The 17,488-nt window shown below is 33.2% G+C and overlaps 1 protein-coding gene and 1 long non-coding RNA gene across 10 annotated transcripts in view; one reads left to right on the top strand and one right to left on the bottom strand.

Annotated features, from left to right (window-relative positions):
- adarb2 (adenosine deaminase RNA specific B2 (inactive)) overlaps nt 1-17,488 on the top strand; it is a 597,874-nt gene that overhangs the window by 341,746 nt on the left and 238,640 nt on the right. Inside the window, exon 1 of one of the 8 annotated variants that reach the window (XM_681334.10) lies at nt 10,654-10,954. The exons of the other annotated variants lie outside the window; for them this stretch is intronic. Coding sequence (XP_686426.6) covers nt 10,882-10,954 — 73 coding nt within the window. The 5' untranslated portion in view covers nt 10,654-10,881. Of the gene's footprint in view, nt 1-10,653; nt 10,955-17,488 lie in introns of those variants that run through there. 8 annotated transcript variants of the gene reach the window in all.
- The window catches only part of LOC137489203 (uncharacterized), a 143,481-nt gene that overhangs the window by 17,877 nt on the left and 108,116 nt on the right, over nt 1-17,488 (bottom strand). The window lies entirely within an intron of this gene.

The raw sequence follows: 17,488 nt of genomic DNA, 5'->3' as shown, positions 1-17,488 counted from the left end.
CTGTGTATGCATGCATGCCAGTGTGCGTGCGTGCGTGTGCGTGCGTGCGTGTGTGTGTGTGTGTGTGTGTGTGTGTGTGTGTGTTGTGTAAGGCATCTATGGCGGGCAGATGAAGGCAGATCTTCAGACCCTTTGCAAACCACATGTGAGGCGCCTCAGCACAAGATAAGACCTAATCCCTCCCAGAGAGCTGAAAAGTCAATATCCACACACACACGCCAAAGGAGGCTCCAAATCTTTGTCCAGAGTAACGCAGAAACTGGCAGAACAACCTAAGCATTTTGTACAAAGCATGGAGAAAAGTGGCCAGAGTTTAAAAATTACTCATTCAAAAATCTCAATTATGCCGTTTAAGTTCATCCAAGTCTGCATTACATGTGGAAGACCAAAGCAGATATTCTGAAGAATGTCCATGCTGCTCTTTTCCATAAAGCAAAAATAAAATAAAAAAAAGCATAATAAAATCCATTGATTCCATTCAATACTGTAGCTGTGAAAGAATTAAACCAAAATTCCTTCATTTTGTTTAAGAAATTTCCACATGCATTCAAAAAAAGTTATTAAAACTACTTCTCTTAAATGAGCTGAATTAACACAATTCTTCAGGTTTTTTTGCAGACAACCTAATTGTTTTGTGTTCAGTTCACCTAAATTTGTACAAAACAATTAAGTTAAAGGTGCAGTATGTAAGTTAGACAGCCAGTAGTTGAACTAGGTATTGCACGCCTGGTTCAAAACAAACCCAAGCGCAGGTTGGCAGATTGATGATACCAAAAGGAGTGTGCCTGACTATCGAGCCTTAATGCTGGTTTAAATCATGTTCTAAATAAAAGCAGCAACAAACGATAGAGGAAATATTTTCCATATTAAAAGAAGTTTTGTTTTAACCAACACCTGAAATTTTTATTTTAGAAATGGCGTCTCTATTTCTTGCAGCTAAACAACAGGATAAACTGACAGTGTTTACCTCAGGTAAACCTCATGTGCTTTATTCAGTGTTAAATGCTAATAATGTGAGTTTGAAGGCCATTTCCACTGACATTTATTGCCTTACAACTGAAAGCAGCAGCAGATAGTTCACCTCAGATCTTGAAAATAAAATAAAGTGTTTAAAATTTAACTTTAGAACTGTGAAATAATGCAAACCAACAAACATCAGTGATTCAGCATGTACATTTAATAAGGTTTAAGGATTTTAGTGTGTAATAATTACATTATGAACCTTATCATTTCGTTGGAGTGCAGTGAGTGCACTATTCTGTGCTTCTGAATGGCTGTATTTAAATTTATGCCATGTCAAATAGCCAAATTGCTTATCACTGCAGTGTTGTTAGGACACGAGGTTACAATGTAACCTTCTCACCTAATGTTTACTCTTATAATATTTATATTATTTGCTAATTAATGGCATGTTAAGTCATGTTAAACTCTGAATCTGCATAACAATTTGGAGTCTGCCACTGTCCACCAGAGGTCACATTTTGGTCACAGATGCACACTTTGAGAGCCTTCCTGACTGAATGAATCAGATATGCTGTTTTTCATCAACGCAATTTGGGGTGCTGAAATATAATTGGCTAAAGTGGGAGTGGGCGGGTTAAATGACCAAAACAAAGACAAACGTTCAAACACACAACGCACATGTTCAAAGCAGAATATGTGACTTCAGCATTGTTTTTCATCATGTTTGTTAAATATCTGCAAACATATTATAGTATTTTTATGTTTTAAAAGAGTCGAAAACTTAGATAGAGCTCCTTTAATGCAATAAATTTGTGTTGGGGCCACATTATTGTGTGAAACAGCCTTTTTTACAGTGTAATACTTGTCCCATTTCTACTGTCAAAGAGCAGCTTTTGACATTCTTAAAATATCTCTTTTAATGGTCGCAGAATAAAACGAAACAGCTTTGGGATGGCATGAAGTTGAGTAAATAATGAGCAAATTGTCCTTTTTGGATTCAGTTTTAATTAAACTGCTACTGATAATGGCTGAAATTCTGCTGTCATTTATGTTATAATAATGCTTTATGATTATGAGAAAGCCGGTGGCAGGCACAAGTCCACATCTCTCCCACGTTCTCGCTCTCTCTCTTTCTCTGTCTTCCTCTGCTGCGAGTATATAGAATCTAACGAATGACTAACATTCCCCCCGGGGAGAGTGTTAAATAAATAGACCACCAGGCACTCTGACAAAATGAAAATGATCATATCATTAGACGTAACTCATCTGTCATAAGAGACAGGACGGCGAATTCACGGCACAATCACAAGGAGTCGCACCAAATTTGATTACCGGCTATATAAAACACCGCCGCACATTAGCTGCCTAGTAAAAATGGGCATCTCTCATAACATGCGATTGTATTTTATGAATCACAACGCCACCGCTACTGAAGTGTTTCGTTTTGATTGGATCCTATCAAATTTCCTTGAACAAATTAGGCTCTTCGAGGAGCGTAGCATCGTGCTTTCCGTAGACTGAGCAGAGCATGTAGAACATATTGTTTTGATTTTTCCCTCTCGTGGTTCGCACAGGATCAAGCGAAGTATATTGTAGGAAGTTCCCCAGAGTGGTAATGACAAGGTAGGCAGAAAAGATGAAGAGGGGAAAGATAAAAATGGAGTGTTCAGAAAGAGACTGTGTGAAAACGATGAGGGAAAGTCTTCAGTGTTCGAAATTCAAGCAAAATAAAAAAAGGTTACATTGGCTTGAACACAATACAGTTGAAGTCAGAATAATATTTATTAGCCCTCCTGAATATTTTCCGCCAATTTTTGTTTAATGGACAGAATATATTTTTCAACACATTTATAAACATAATAATTTTAATAACTCATTTCTAATAACTGATTTATTTTATCGTTGCCATGATGACAGCACATAATATTTGACTAGATATTTTTCAAGACACTATAATATTCAACTTTAAGTGACATTTAGAGGGTTAACTAGGTTAATCAGGCAGGTTAGGGTAATTAGGCTAGTCATTGTAAAATGATGGTTTGACAATCCAAAAAAATTTGTTTAATGGGGCTAATAATTACGGAACCCCGGAAGGGACGTAGTGGAGGAGAAAAAAAATTGGTGGGTGAAAAAAAAATAATGGGTAAAAGAAAAAAAATGGGTGGGAGGAAAATATATATTTCTAAGTTTTTTGCGTTCTCTCGCAAAGTTTTGCGTTCTCTCGCAAAGATGTTTTGCGTTCCCTCGCAAAGATGTTTTGCGTTCCCTCGCAAAACTGTTTCTCCACAAACACTTCCTGTTCACTTCACTCACGTAAACCCTCCCGTTTTTGCTGAAATTCTCCCATATTTTACCATTCTATCCCACTTTCTTTACATTACTGTGCGCTGATTGTCGCCTTTCACTTTGCAACCTCTGAACCAGTGAATGCATGTTTAAGCGCTGACTGACAGACGCGCTCCATACAATAAACTGATCCCAGATCAGCGTCTGTACGCGCCATTTAAAGGGACACTTCTGTTATCAAACAAGTGCGCAGCAAATGAATCTCATGTTTTGTTTAGTTTGATAACAGAGGTGTCTCTGTAAGAATGCACAGATCTATAATGAAAGCAGTCCATTACTTTAAAAACTTCATATTATTCAGTGTATTTGTCTGTTTAAACATACACCCGCTCCTCTGTAAATGTCGTGTACAGACGCTGATCTGGGATCAGTTTATTGTACGAAGCTCGTCTGTCAGTCAGCGCTTATACATGAATTCACTGGTTCATAGGTAGCATACGCACAGTAATGTAAAGAAAGTTGGGTAGAATGGTAAAATACGGGAGAATTTCGGCAAAAACGGGAGGGTTTACGTGAGTGCAGTGAACAAGAAGTGTTTGTGGAGAAACAGTTTTGCGAGAGAACGCAAAACATCTTTGCGAGGGAACGCAAAACATCTTTGCGAGATAACGCAAAACATCTTTGCGAGGGAACGCAAAACATCTTTGCGAGATAACGCAAAACATCTTTGCGAGGGAACGCAAAACTTTGCGAGAGAACGCAAAAAACTTAGAAATATATTTTCCTCCCACCCATTTTTTTTCTTTCACCCATTTTTTTTTTTTCACCCACCCATTTTTTTTCTCCTCCACTACGTCCCTTCCGGGGTTCCGTAAATAATATTGACCTTAAAATGGTTTTTAAAAATGCTATTAGCGAAAATAAATAAGACTTTCTCCAGAAGAAAAAATATTATAGGAAATACTGTAAAAATACTTTGCTACGTTAAACATTATTTGGGAAATATTACAAAAAAAAAAGTTAAAAGGAGGGCAAATAATTTTGACTTGAACTGCTTACAGGAATGTAAATCATTTTAAAACCATGATGTTTCCGAACCGCGGTAAACCATGAAATCGTCCCATGCCTACCGTAATAACACAATGTGTAGCAATGAACTGTTCAGACTAAATTTGTTGGCTGTGTGCGAAACCGCCTACAACTCAGTAGGTACTGCATTTAAGTTTAAACGTACTACTCGGCTGTTAAGTGTGCTCTTTACAGTATGAATATGAGCAGTATGAATGGAATTCGGACATACTACATCCGCAGTTTTGTTGTAATCACGTGAACCTCCCTTGTGAATTTTGTCACTTCAATCCTATTAATGAATTCTCCTGCGGGACATCATGAGATAGTGCAGCATGCATGGGATGTGCATTTCAGAATCTCGCTGGAAGTAGTAGGTCATCCGGATACTTCTCACATACTGATTTTCGAATTTTATGTATTCTGACATACTACTCGGCTCGCGTACTGTTTGTAGCGTACTATATAGTTTAGAAGTGTGCTATTTCAGACAGATGTTGTCTTCTTGCCTGAGCCAAGAATAATGTCATTTGTCGCTTTCTACTATACACCACACCTACTAAGTAAGAGAACGATCACACCAAATTCGCTTTTTGCATTGAGAGGTGCATCTTCTAAATGGTTTACTAACGGCCGTGAGCGTTTTGCATGCTGAGTATGCACCCTGCGCACCTTGTATTTTAACCGTCTGCTACTCCTCACATTTTTGCCGTGGTGCTCTGTGCGCCTGCAGTTGAAAAAAGTCAACTCTGAGTGGAAAAAGCTTGTTACGTCAGTCGCGTCTTATCAGTCGTATCAGTCAGTCAGTCAACAGCGGCCTCTGGTGGATTTACATGAAAACAGCAGGCGTGAATGGCACTCGCAAGAGAAATTTAGGATCTCAAAAAGATTTTGCATTCTCTAGAAATGTACACAGGGGTACGTATCCACAATGAGGCTCGTTGTTTTTTTGGGTTTTTTTTTTTTTGTGATGTTATGTTCTTGCCATTGAACAAAGTTTAACCCCATGGATGGGGATCGGTAAAGTGAAAAACTATCCCCAGCAGTCCAGCCTCTCAACACAGCAAATTACAATCAATACAAGTCAGACCACATGCTTACATCTGTAAGCTTTCTGCTACACACACACACACACACACACACACACACACACACACACACTGGAATATACTTGCAGCTTGACATTAATTGATATGTGAGGGGGAGAATAGTATGTTCTCCTGAGGTTTCATTATTGTTATTATTAATTTATTTTTTGCATCTTAGCAACAATGTAGAGCAGTTCCGGCTGTTTGCTTGTCTCTTAATTATTTGCTTAATATAATTGAAATCTGAAGGTTCATCTTTTATAATCCCTGACATCATTTTGTTTTCTCTGATCCAACGCTGACAGTACACGAACTCACTTGGCTAAGGGAGCAATACAATTTGTCCATGAGCAGTAAAATAATACCAGTGAAATGAAGTATGGCGAGGAGTGCCAGTGTATCTTGGGAATGGCATCTAGACTGATGCCATGAGCACTCGAAAGGTATTACTGCCTCGTAAGTGCATTTGAAATACACATAAGACAATGTAGCATAAAATTAAATTGTTTATTGTATTTTTATAATATAATAATAATAATAATAATAATATTAATACCGTTTTTTTCCACCTACTAACACACATTTTCTCTTTTCTAAACTCTACACACAATTCTTAAAACTGCACTCCAAAATATAACACTGCTAAATGGGGGTGAAAACGTTCATTGCCTGGTGAAGCTTTACAAACTTATTGCGCACAATTTATTATGACACAACAATGTTGTATTATAAATGTGCTTATTTCAAGAACACAGCAATTGTAGCTGTATTTATAAACCGCTTACTAATGTCTGTTAATGTTGAGTTAATACTTAACAGATAATGAACTATTTGCTAATGCTTGATAAATGATTTATTGTGTATAGTTATTTTAAAGTGTTACCAAAGTTTGCACGTGAGAAGTGTGTGTTTGTGATCTGCTGGATAAGTGTTGCAGTTTGATTGGTTGTGTTTGGTAAAGTTAGATGTTTATGTTTTAGGAAGAGAATTGTGTGTTGTGTTTTAAAATAGTGTTTTATGCAATTCAAATATTTATTATTAATTATTATTATTATTATTATTATCATGATTGTCATTATTATTATTATTATTATTATTATCACAATTATTATTATTATTATTATTTTATTATTATTTTATTACAATTATTATTATTACTATTATTATTATCATCATTATTATTATTATTATTGTTGTTGTTGTTACTACAATTATTAGTATTATATATTTTTATTATCACAATTATTATTACAATTAATATTATTATTACTATTATTATCACTATTATTATTATTATTATTATTATTATTATTATCACAATTATTATTATTATTATTATTGTTGTTGTTGTAGTAGTCATTATTATTATTATTATTATTATAATGATTGTACTTTTTATTATTAGTAGTATTACTATTATTATTATTATTATTATCACAATTATTATTATTATTAATATTGTTGTTGTTGTAGTCATTATTATTATTATTATTATTATTATTATTATTGTCATTTTTAATTATTAGTATTATCATTATTATTATTATTGTTGTTGTTGCTGTTGTTATTTTTAATAATAGCAATGATAACAGCAACGATAATAATAAGTTATTATTATTATTATTATTACTGCTATTGTTGCTGTTACTACTATTATTAATTTTGTTTTGTTGACTGTGGTGACCCCATGAATGTCCTTTCAGGCCTGATCTGAAATCAGTGGACAGCCTTCAGCAGGTCTGTCTGGCTTGTCACTTTCCGTCTACGTTGGCCTCTTGTTTTTTGTTTACAGAAGAAAGTCTTTGTGAATTGACGAGATGTGTTGATGTTCTTTCTCTCTCTCTCTCTCTCTCTCTCTCTCTCTCTCTCTCACACACACACACACACACACACACACACACACACACACAAACACACACCATGGGGTTATCAGGAAGCAGTTTGCCTCGCCAAACGTTCATTATGTCCCCAGATAGCAGCATTGGCAACTTGTCACCATCATTGATTTCTCTTAAACTGCAATTTACATGGATATTTGAGGGTGTCCTCCAGGCAACCAGTGTCCCACAGACCACCCAACACACACATACACTCAGGTGCTCATGCAAACACACACTTTTCCCTATAGCCCTCATGGAAATGTTCCAGGCGCACAAAGGGATCTCAAAGTGACTTTTCTGTCAGCAAATATGCCGTGTTTTCAAATGTACTTCCATTCCCTTTCCTTTTTTCCCCAGCAGTAAATGTCACCAAGTAGTAGCACCGCTGGTATTTTAGACGAAGTCTAATGACATTTGACAGGGGGAAAAAAATTGCCTTTTGTTTTGTTAGCAAAATGTCAACATCAATGCATGTATGTCTACGATTATTTCAGTTTAGAAATCTGTCGATCAGCAGATTGGAGCAGGGCTTTGCTTTAGGGAGAGAGTAAAGCAGCTTCTGAACATCTTTCCAAAGCAGCTCGTATCTTAAATATATATCTCAACATCTGTTTCTTATGGTGTGTTTCTTCCAATATCAGTGTGAAAATATTGGAGCCGTCCTGCGCCTTCTTCATAATGATACCTAATTTTCAAATACATTAGAGACAAAGCTTTACTTATTTACACATTCAGTCATTTTCCTTCAGCTTACTCCCTTATTTATCAGGGGTCACCACAGTAGAAGGAACCGCCAACTATTCCAGCATATGTTTTACGCAGTGGATGCCCTTCCAGCCACAACCCAGTACTGGGACACACACACACACACTCTCACACAGTACGGCCAATTTTGTTTACCTTGTTAACCCGTACCATCTTTAGACTGTAGGGGAAATCAGAGCACCCGAAGGAAACCCACGCCCACGGAGAACATGCAAACTCCACACATAAACTCCAACTGGCCCAGTCAGGATTCGAACCAGTGATCTTTTTGCTGTAAGGCAACAGTGCTAACCACTGAGCCGCCTTTATTTATTTATTTAATTCAGTATTTTATTTTAACTTTCTGTAGTTGGGATTGGGTGCACTGAAAAGTTCATTTGAAATAGGTTTCAGTCAGAACTATTAATTTAGCAATTTTATTTTAGATTGATTGATTGATTCTATTCATTCATTAATTCGTTGAAACTGAGGAACAAGTCAAAATATGGCAATGGACATATTGCTATTGATGTATGACAGATATAATATTGTAGCTTTGATTAATAGTTTTCATAGTTAATGTTAGATTAAGTTTCATTAATTTCTTGTCAAGTAATGTTTTGTCATTACTTTTGTGTATCTTTCTGTTTATGTCATTTAGTTAACTTTTTTCTTCAGCAACTACATAAACAACAACAACAAAAAAACTATTTAATTAGAGATGAACACACAATAAACCCCAACCAATGCTGCAGGATCGCAAAACAAAAAGAGACTGAGCCACTGTGCTGCCAAATTTCACAGATTTCCATCTAAAATATATTGAGACACTCATTATCAAATCATCGAGTTACTTCCAGGTCTAAAAATCACTTTCTACAAACCTTTGTGAAAGAATGGGTCTGTCTCAGACCTCGGCCTAACTGCCGAGTGTAAAGAGGATGTGGGATTAAATTATGGAGTTGTAGTTCATGGGTTAATCTCAGTTCCAGTGAAAGGAACTCTTAATGCTTCGGCATACCAAGGCATTCCAGATAATTTCATGCTACCAAATTTGTGGGAACATTTTGGGCATCAGGTCCATATCACAAATTCCATAGTGACATCAACATTTTTTTTTTCTTCAAACTACTTATTTAAAAAAAAAAAAAAGCGGGAAACATCACAATTATTGAGTTTTTTGGGGGAATAATTTAATTGCTTTATATTTAATCTATTTAAATTTGTAAAAACAAGTTAATTTTTTTTATTTGAAGGAATTTCGTGGAACCAAGCATTTTTTTTTACATAGATGAATGAGTGAGTTTTGTGTGGTGGAACAGGACTGGCCTGCACAGAGTCCTGACCTCAACCTGACTAAACACCTTAGTAATGAATTTCAGTGGAGACTGTGAGCCAGGCGTTCTTCTTAGTTGATTTAGTTGTGTTTGATAAGAGTTAAAACTGAACTCTGCAGGAAGGTAGATCTCCAGGAACAGGGTTGAGCACCTCTTTTTTGAAGAATTATCACAAATCCTCAAAAGCACAATCCTAAAGCTTTTGAAAAGCCCTCCTAGAAAAGTTGAAGCTGTTGTATTTGCAATTGGTGGGCAACTCCATATTAAACCCTATGGATTAAGATTGTGATTAAAGTTCATGTGCATGTAAAGGCAGATGTTCTACAATGTGTGTGTGTGAGATATACACACATACATACTGCATGTATAATTTACTTGTTTACTTACAGAAGGACTCGTCAAAATTATTTCATGTCATCTGCTCTTTCAATACTGATTTATTCCAATGATAAGTTATTTATGCATGTGTGTATTCATGCATGCAGCCTATTATTTATTTATTTTTTTTTTTGTTTATGTGCTACAGTGCTAGTCATCATGTTGCAGGTGGTATTTCTAACAGTGACATTTAGCATTGTATTTTATAATATAACAAAGGTGGAGGAGATGTTTTAGTATTCAGCTTAAAGTGACATTTAAAGGCTTAACTAAATTAGGTTAATTAGGCAAGTTAGGGTAATTAGGCAAGCTACGTATAACATGTTTGTTCTGTAAACAATCAAAAAACAATATAGCTTAAGGGAAGTAATAATATTGACCTTAAAATGGTTTCTAAAAAATTAAAAACTGCTTTTATTATAACCAAAATAAAATAATTAAGACTTTTTCAGGAAGAAAAAATATAATATGATATACGGTGAAAAATTACTTGCTCTGTTAAACATCATTTGACAAATAAAATAAAAAAAAATATTATTCGAAGCTGGCGTTATAATTCTGAATTTAAGTAGTATATAGTATGTGTTGTATAATTAAAAAGAACATAAAATACTACTATCAATACTATTAAATACTAATATTAATAATCAGAATCCATTCAGAACTTCTGAACTGTATACTGTATATATGTGCAACTTTCACATCTCACCTCAGCCTGTCAGTGTTTCTCCGGTGCGCATCAGTCATTCAGCGAGTCCGCGCGCTCTATATGACGGGATGTGGGCGTGTTTTCCCTCGTGATGTCACAGCGCGAGCACCGTCATGATTGGCTCTAATTAGAATCTGCGGCAGCAAATAGACACGCGTCCTGCATGATTGGATTCAAAGTGGCTGGTGCCAAAAAAAAGCGCAGAGAGGCGCAGGAGCTCCAGACGCGCGCGAGGAGGACGCGAGGAGCTCCAAACACATCCAGCCGGACGAGCGGCACTTTCAGACCCTTCATCCACAGCTTATCAGAAGAGTGTGAGGCGGAATAAAAGCGCAGCTGAAGAATTCCCGGAGCGTTTCGCGTGCGCAACTGCAGAGCAACTTCAGAAACAGCACGCAGAACAAGTTCTCCAAGATCTGAGCGTCATGGCATCGGTGCCCAGCAGCCAAGTCAAATGCAAGTTCAAGCGCAGGAGGAGGAGAAGGTCCAAGCGTAAAGGTAAAGTTTATTTCAGTCATCATCCCTTTTATTTGTTAACGCCTTGGCGACGCGACGCGCAGACTGGAATATGCAGCATTAAGTGCCGATCATCTCCGCGTAACTGCGCAGTCATGCATTTCCAGCTCAGTCTGAATGTCGTGCATGCGTGTTTGTGTTTGACACGCGGAGGTCGCATCATCTGCATTCCTGTTCTGTCAAGTTTGCATACACAGATGACAGAGGGAGATGCGCGCTCATTCACGAGGAAACGCGCGTTTATTTCCCGTTTTGTGCTGCCGGTGCTGATGATGCCTGTCCTTGCCGTAACCTCAACTATAGGATTTGACCTCATTTACATGCTGCTACTGGAGTATTTTTTACCTTTGCAAGCTCGCGTGCGACCAGTGTTGCGCCTTTATGAGATTTCTGTAGTTTTATTTTATTTATTTTTTGGAGAATTTCTATCAGTTGCAACTGCAGCTGTAAATATAAGGGAGTTATTTCAGCTCAGACAAACCTTTAAAACTGACTTTTTGCCGTAACCTGATGCAGACTGATTTATTCAGTCACATTACACCATACATAGATTTAAGTTCTGTACGTGAGTATTATTTTTTGTAGGTCGTTTTATTTATACAGTGTTCTCGTTTATGGGAGTTTTGTAGTATTTTGGAGAATTTATATCAATAATAACTGCATCTGTAAATACAGTATTAGGGAGTTATTTCAGCTCAGACCTTTTAAAAATGACTTTTGGATTTATAAACTGAAGCAGACTGATTAATTCAGTCACATTTAATCATAAATGTAGATGACAGTTTGTGAACTTTTTTGTGTAGGTCGTTTTATTTATATATACGTTCTTGCACATTCATGGTTTTTTTGTAGTGTATTGTAATATATATATATAATATATCAATTATAGCTGCATCTGTAAATATAAGAGTTACATTAGTTCAGAAAATCCTTTTAGAATGACGTTTGGACACATCCTGATGCAGACCGATTTATTGAGTCACATTTAATCATTAAAATAGATTTTAGTGCATAAAATGTTTTGTTGGTCGTTTTATTTATATTCTTGCATGTTTATGACATTTTTTGTAGTTTCTGTAAAAATAAATAAATAAATAAAATTATATATATGTATGTATATATATATATATATATATATATGTATGTATATATATATATATATATATATATATATATATATATATATATATATATATATATATATATATATATATATATATATATGTGTGTGTGTGTGTGTGTGTGTGTGTGTGTGTGTGTATATGATGCAGATGTCAGTACGTGAACATTTTTTTTTTTCATAGGTCGTTTTACATTTACAGTCTTGCGTAGTGTATTGTAGCATATATATCATTAATAACTGCGGTTGTAAATATAAGAGTTATTTCAGCTCAGAAAATCCTTTTAGAATCACTTTTGGACACGTAACCTGATGCAGACGGATTTATTCAGTCACATTAGGTCATAAAAGTAAATGTAAGTGAAATGTTGTTTTGTGGGTCGTTTTATTTATGTTTACATTATTGCACGTTTATGCCATTTATGTAGTGTATTGTAGAATTTTTATCAGTTATAACTGCTGCTGTAAATATGAGAGAGTTATTTCAGCTCAGAAAATCCTTTTTAAATGATTTGGACACGTAACCTGATGTAGACTGATTTATTCAGTCACATTAAATCATTATTATAGATTTTACTAAGTGAAATGTTGTTTTGAAGGTTGTTTTATTTATATTTATATTTACATTTTTTCGCCTTTATAGGATTTTTATAGCTTATTGTAGAATGAATATCAATTATAACTGCAGCTGTAAATATGACAGCTCAGAAAATCCTTTTAAAATGACTTTTGGACGTGTAACCTGATGCAAACAGATTTATTTATTCGCATTAAGTCATGAATAAGTTTTAGTACCTAATATTTATTTTTGTGTAGGTCGTCTGACTAACATACTGTTTTAAACTACAATGATATGTAATTTCAGGATTAAAAACATCCAAATATTCCTCTGTATCTACATTTTACCTATTCAAAATTTCATCCAAAGTATTCAAAAGGTGATATCAAGTACATTGCAGGTATATTACAGGCAGATGTTGATTGTTTTCGTGTTATAGAATGGTTATAATAATATTAACTGAACATACAAATGTGTTATACACATACAAATGTGTTATATTGTGTATAAACTTTAGGTATTAAACCGCTTCCGTACAAAATGAGTACAAACTATGACAAAAACGAACTTAAAGTAGCCACAATTTATTATATTTATGTACAGTTTTGCTTTATTCTGTTAAAGCAACATACAATTGATGCATCTGTATGAGCTTACATGACTAAATCAAAGTCATTTTTAAAATGTCAGACTAAAAGAAAGGCTGTAGATGTAAAATAAAATGCCTGTTATACCTTTTATTTATAAAGCAATCTACAGTATATATTATGCATATCATTTTCCTCATACTGTTTACATTTTCGCACCAAGAAAAAGATAACTTTTTAAAGGAACGGATTAAGATTAAGGTACTTCTGCTGAAAGGTTGGCGCTGAGAGTAACTTTACACTTTTGGACAGAATGTAAAAAAAGAGCATAGCATATAATTTAAATGTAATCTAATACATTTATTTAATGGTATGCATCCAATAAAGCATGACAACACTGGTGGCTGCATGTATATGAAACTAGTTGTTTATTTTTGACAACCAGAGTATCTATTAGTTGTAATAATAATAACAAAAGAAAATAATGATGATGATAATAATAAGTAAAATACAAAAGTTGGAAAATACAAATAAATAAATAAATAAATAAATAAACATAATAATAATAATAATAATAATAATAATAATAATTAATAATAATAATAATAATAGTAGTAGTAGTAATTAAATACAGTTGGAAAATAACAATAAAGAAACAAAAAATAATAATAAAAGAAAAAGGATAATAATAATAATATAAAAACATTTATAACAATAAAAGAATATGAGGATTATGATGATATATTAAAATACAAAAGGATGAAGATTATGATGATAATAATAATAATAATAATAATAATAATAATGAAAGGCAAAAGTTGGAAAATATTAATAAAGAAATAAAATATATAATAATAAAGGAAAAAGGATAATAATAATATGTTGTTGATGATGATGATGATGATGATGATAATGATAATAATAAAAGAAAATGATCATTATGATTATAGTAAAATACAAAAGGATAAAGATAATAAAAATAATAATAATAATAATAATAAATAATAAAACAAATGTTGGAAAAAATATAATAATAAAAACATGTTTATAAAATTAAAAGGCGATGATGATAATAATAAAATACAAAAAATACGATGATGATATTGCTGTTGTTGTATGATCATATTAATAACATTAACGACAAAAAATTATAAAAAATTGTATAATAAATACATAAAAATATAAAAGAAAAGCTGATGATGATGAAAATTAATAGAAAATATTATTATTATTATAAAATAAAAATAATTATAACAATACTATATATAATAACAATGATATTACTCATACTCCAGAGTTATGTATTTTTCTATACAGGCAGGCATTTTTAAGCAAATTAGTTGCACCAGCTCAATTTCTGAAAGTTCCTCAGATTATAATGAGAGCAGTGCAGTGTAATGCGACTGAATGACGGCCGGCACTCTTGCTTCTCTTATGTCGGTGGCTTGTAATAAATGAAGGTGTGTGATGGCGGAGGGCTCCAGAAACCCCTCTGCCTCTGCTGTGACAGGTTTATCGCGTGACCCGTGGGCTGATGGCACCGCAGCGATCAGACATGCTCCTGCTGTCAGTCTGGCTTTTTCGCCTGGGAATTTGGGTTTGCTTTGGTGACGTTGTGTCGCTTTTGTGAGCTCTTGAAATTTGGAGAATCAGTCAAGTCATTGTTTTGAACAGCGTTTTTTAGGCATTAAAGCAATGAAATAGGTAGAATTTGTCTGGTTTGGACAGATTATTTTCTGAGCAAATATTATGAATATCATGAATATGTGTTTTCCATGATTTATTGAAGGCTTTTCAATTGATAGCGTTTAATGTAACCATAGTTTATATAGCAATGTGTGTGTGTGTGTGTGTGTGTGTGTGTGTGTGTGTGTGTGTGTGTGTGTGTGTGTGTGTGTGTGTGTGTGTGTGTGTGTGTGTGTGTGTGTTGGAAAGGGCAGTTTTTTAGCTGGTGGGAAATGACAATGCTGGACAGAAACCGTGATAAAGTGTAGTAAAAAATGTTGTAAAAACTTTATATACTGAAGGATGGTGACCTAAAAGTGAATTAATTGGTAAATAAGTAAATTATTATTATTATATTAATATATAAATAATAAATATATAATAAATATTATATATGATGTGTATATGTATGTGTTTGTGCGTGTGTGTGTGTGTGTGTGTGTGTGTGTGTGTGTGTGTGTGTGTGTGTGTGTGTGTTTGTGTGTGTGTTGGAACGGATAATTCATGAGTTGATGGGAAATGAATGTGCTGGACAGTAGTAAATGTGATAAAGTGTAGTAAAAAAAAACGTGGTAAAAACTTGATATACTGAATGATGATGACCTAAAAGTGAATAAATTGTTAAATAAATTAATATAAACAAGAAGAATAATTTAAATTCTTGGATATTAATTAATAATGCTTTATAAATCATATATAAAGAATCAGAAATAAAAAAAATAATTAAATGTGTGTGTATATAAATAAAATGTAAATATTAAATATATATATATATATATATATATATATATATATATATATATATATATATATATATATATATATATATATATATATATATATATATATATATGAATGATGAGTGATATTGAATGATTGTGACCTAAAAGTGTATTAATTGTTAAATAAAAATAATCATATGTCCATATAATAATAATAATAATAATATTTAATTAGTTATAATTAATAAAAAGTATAGACAGAAATATAAATAAATTATATATATATATATATATATATATATATATATATATATATATATATATATATATATATATATATATATATATATATATATATATATAATTTTAATTGTGTGTATTTAAATTTAACTTAATACATCAATAAACACACCAATTTAATGAGTTGGAAAAACTCATATTTATTTAGTCAGGCATATTTAAGCTAAAATACTGAACAAAATAACTAATATCATTTGAAATCTATATGTTTCACCATCATTCTCAATAACACTAGCTTTTTTCCCCACTTGTCTGTTTCATAATTAATAACTCTAACAAAATCTAAAATGTTTACTTATTCATGCCACTGCTTATTGAAATATGTAAAAGAATAAACATTTTGGTGACGGTTTGCATAACTGTATCCATCACGCTGAATAAAAATCGAACAACATTTCAGTCACACTTTACAATAAAGTTTATTAGTTAATGCATTTCATAACATGAACTAATTATGAACAATATGTGTATAGCATTTATTAATTATAATAGCACAAAGCTTTTTTTAGTGTATTTCTAAAATCCTAATTCATGCTTGTGAACAACTAACATGAACAAATACTGTGATAAATGTACTGTTCATGTCTTTGTTCATGTTATTAAACACATTAACTAATGTCAACTAATACAGCCTTATTGTAAAGTGTTTTACTTCCATAAAACATTTTACTTCCATAAATTTTATTTGTAGCATTGAAGCAGACATTTGAAGTGCATTTAATATGCTTTCTGCCTTTATTAAATAATAATATTTAAAAATAATAATTTTTATCATTTATAGTGGATACGAAATGCAAAACGGGATGCCAGATTTGTGAGCCTCATATATATTGCAGTGATTAGGCAACATGCATTGCATATGTTTTGAAGAAATGTATTAGCTTTGGAGGGTGGAGTAATTGTGGCCTGCAGTGTGTAGTGTGTTTTATTAGCGGTGTGCAACACACACACTGATGTCCGTGGACGACTGCGCTCTGACCTGTAACCCAGAGTATTAATAACGCAAGCAGTCGCAAGAACGTAGACAATAGCTGTAGTGGAACACGGAGGCAAATATATTTACATAATGGAAATGACAGAATTGGTCACACAACATTAAGCATTGCATATAAACATTAGAGGAGAGCATAAGAGTGTGTGTGTGTGTATATGTGTGTCGGAATGGATAATTTATCAGCTGAGCTGATGGCAAATGAAGGTGCTGGACAGTAGCTGTAATTTTACGGTAAAAACATGATACACTGAAAAACATAATTGTAAAAAATAACAATAATAAAAATACATATTTGTTTATATTCTGGAGAGTAGTCTTAATTTTATGGTAAAACAATGTGATAAATTGAAAATTATATATATATATATATATATATCAATGTTATATATATATATTCCAATCAATGTAAAATTGTGAATTCTTTTCAAACAGTTAGTGAAGTCATATTGTGAAATTATATTCATATTGCAATGTATATGGCAGAAATACAAAATACCGCTATGTCAGTT

Source organism: Danio rerio, chromosome 24 (assembly GCF_049306965.1).
Source record: "Danio rerio strain Tuebingen ecotype United States chromosome 24, GRCz12tu, whole genome shotgun sequence".
Classification (NCBI taxonomy): domain Eukaryota; kingdom Metazoa; phylum Chordata; class Actinopteri; order Cypriniformes; family Danionidae; genus Danio; species Danio rerio.
This window is presented reverse-complemented; position numbering and strand designations above follow the sequence as displayed.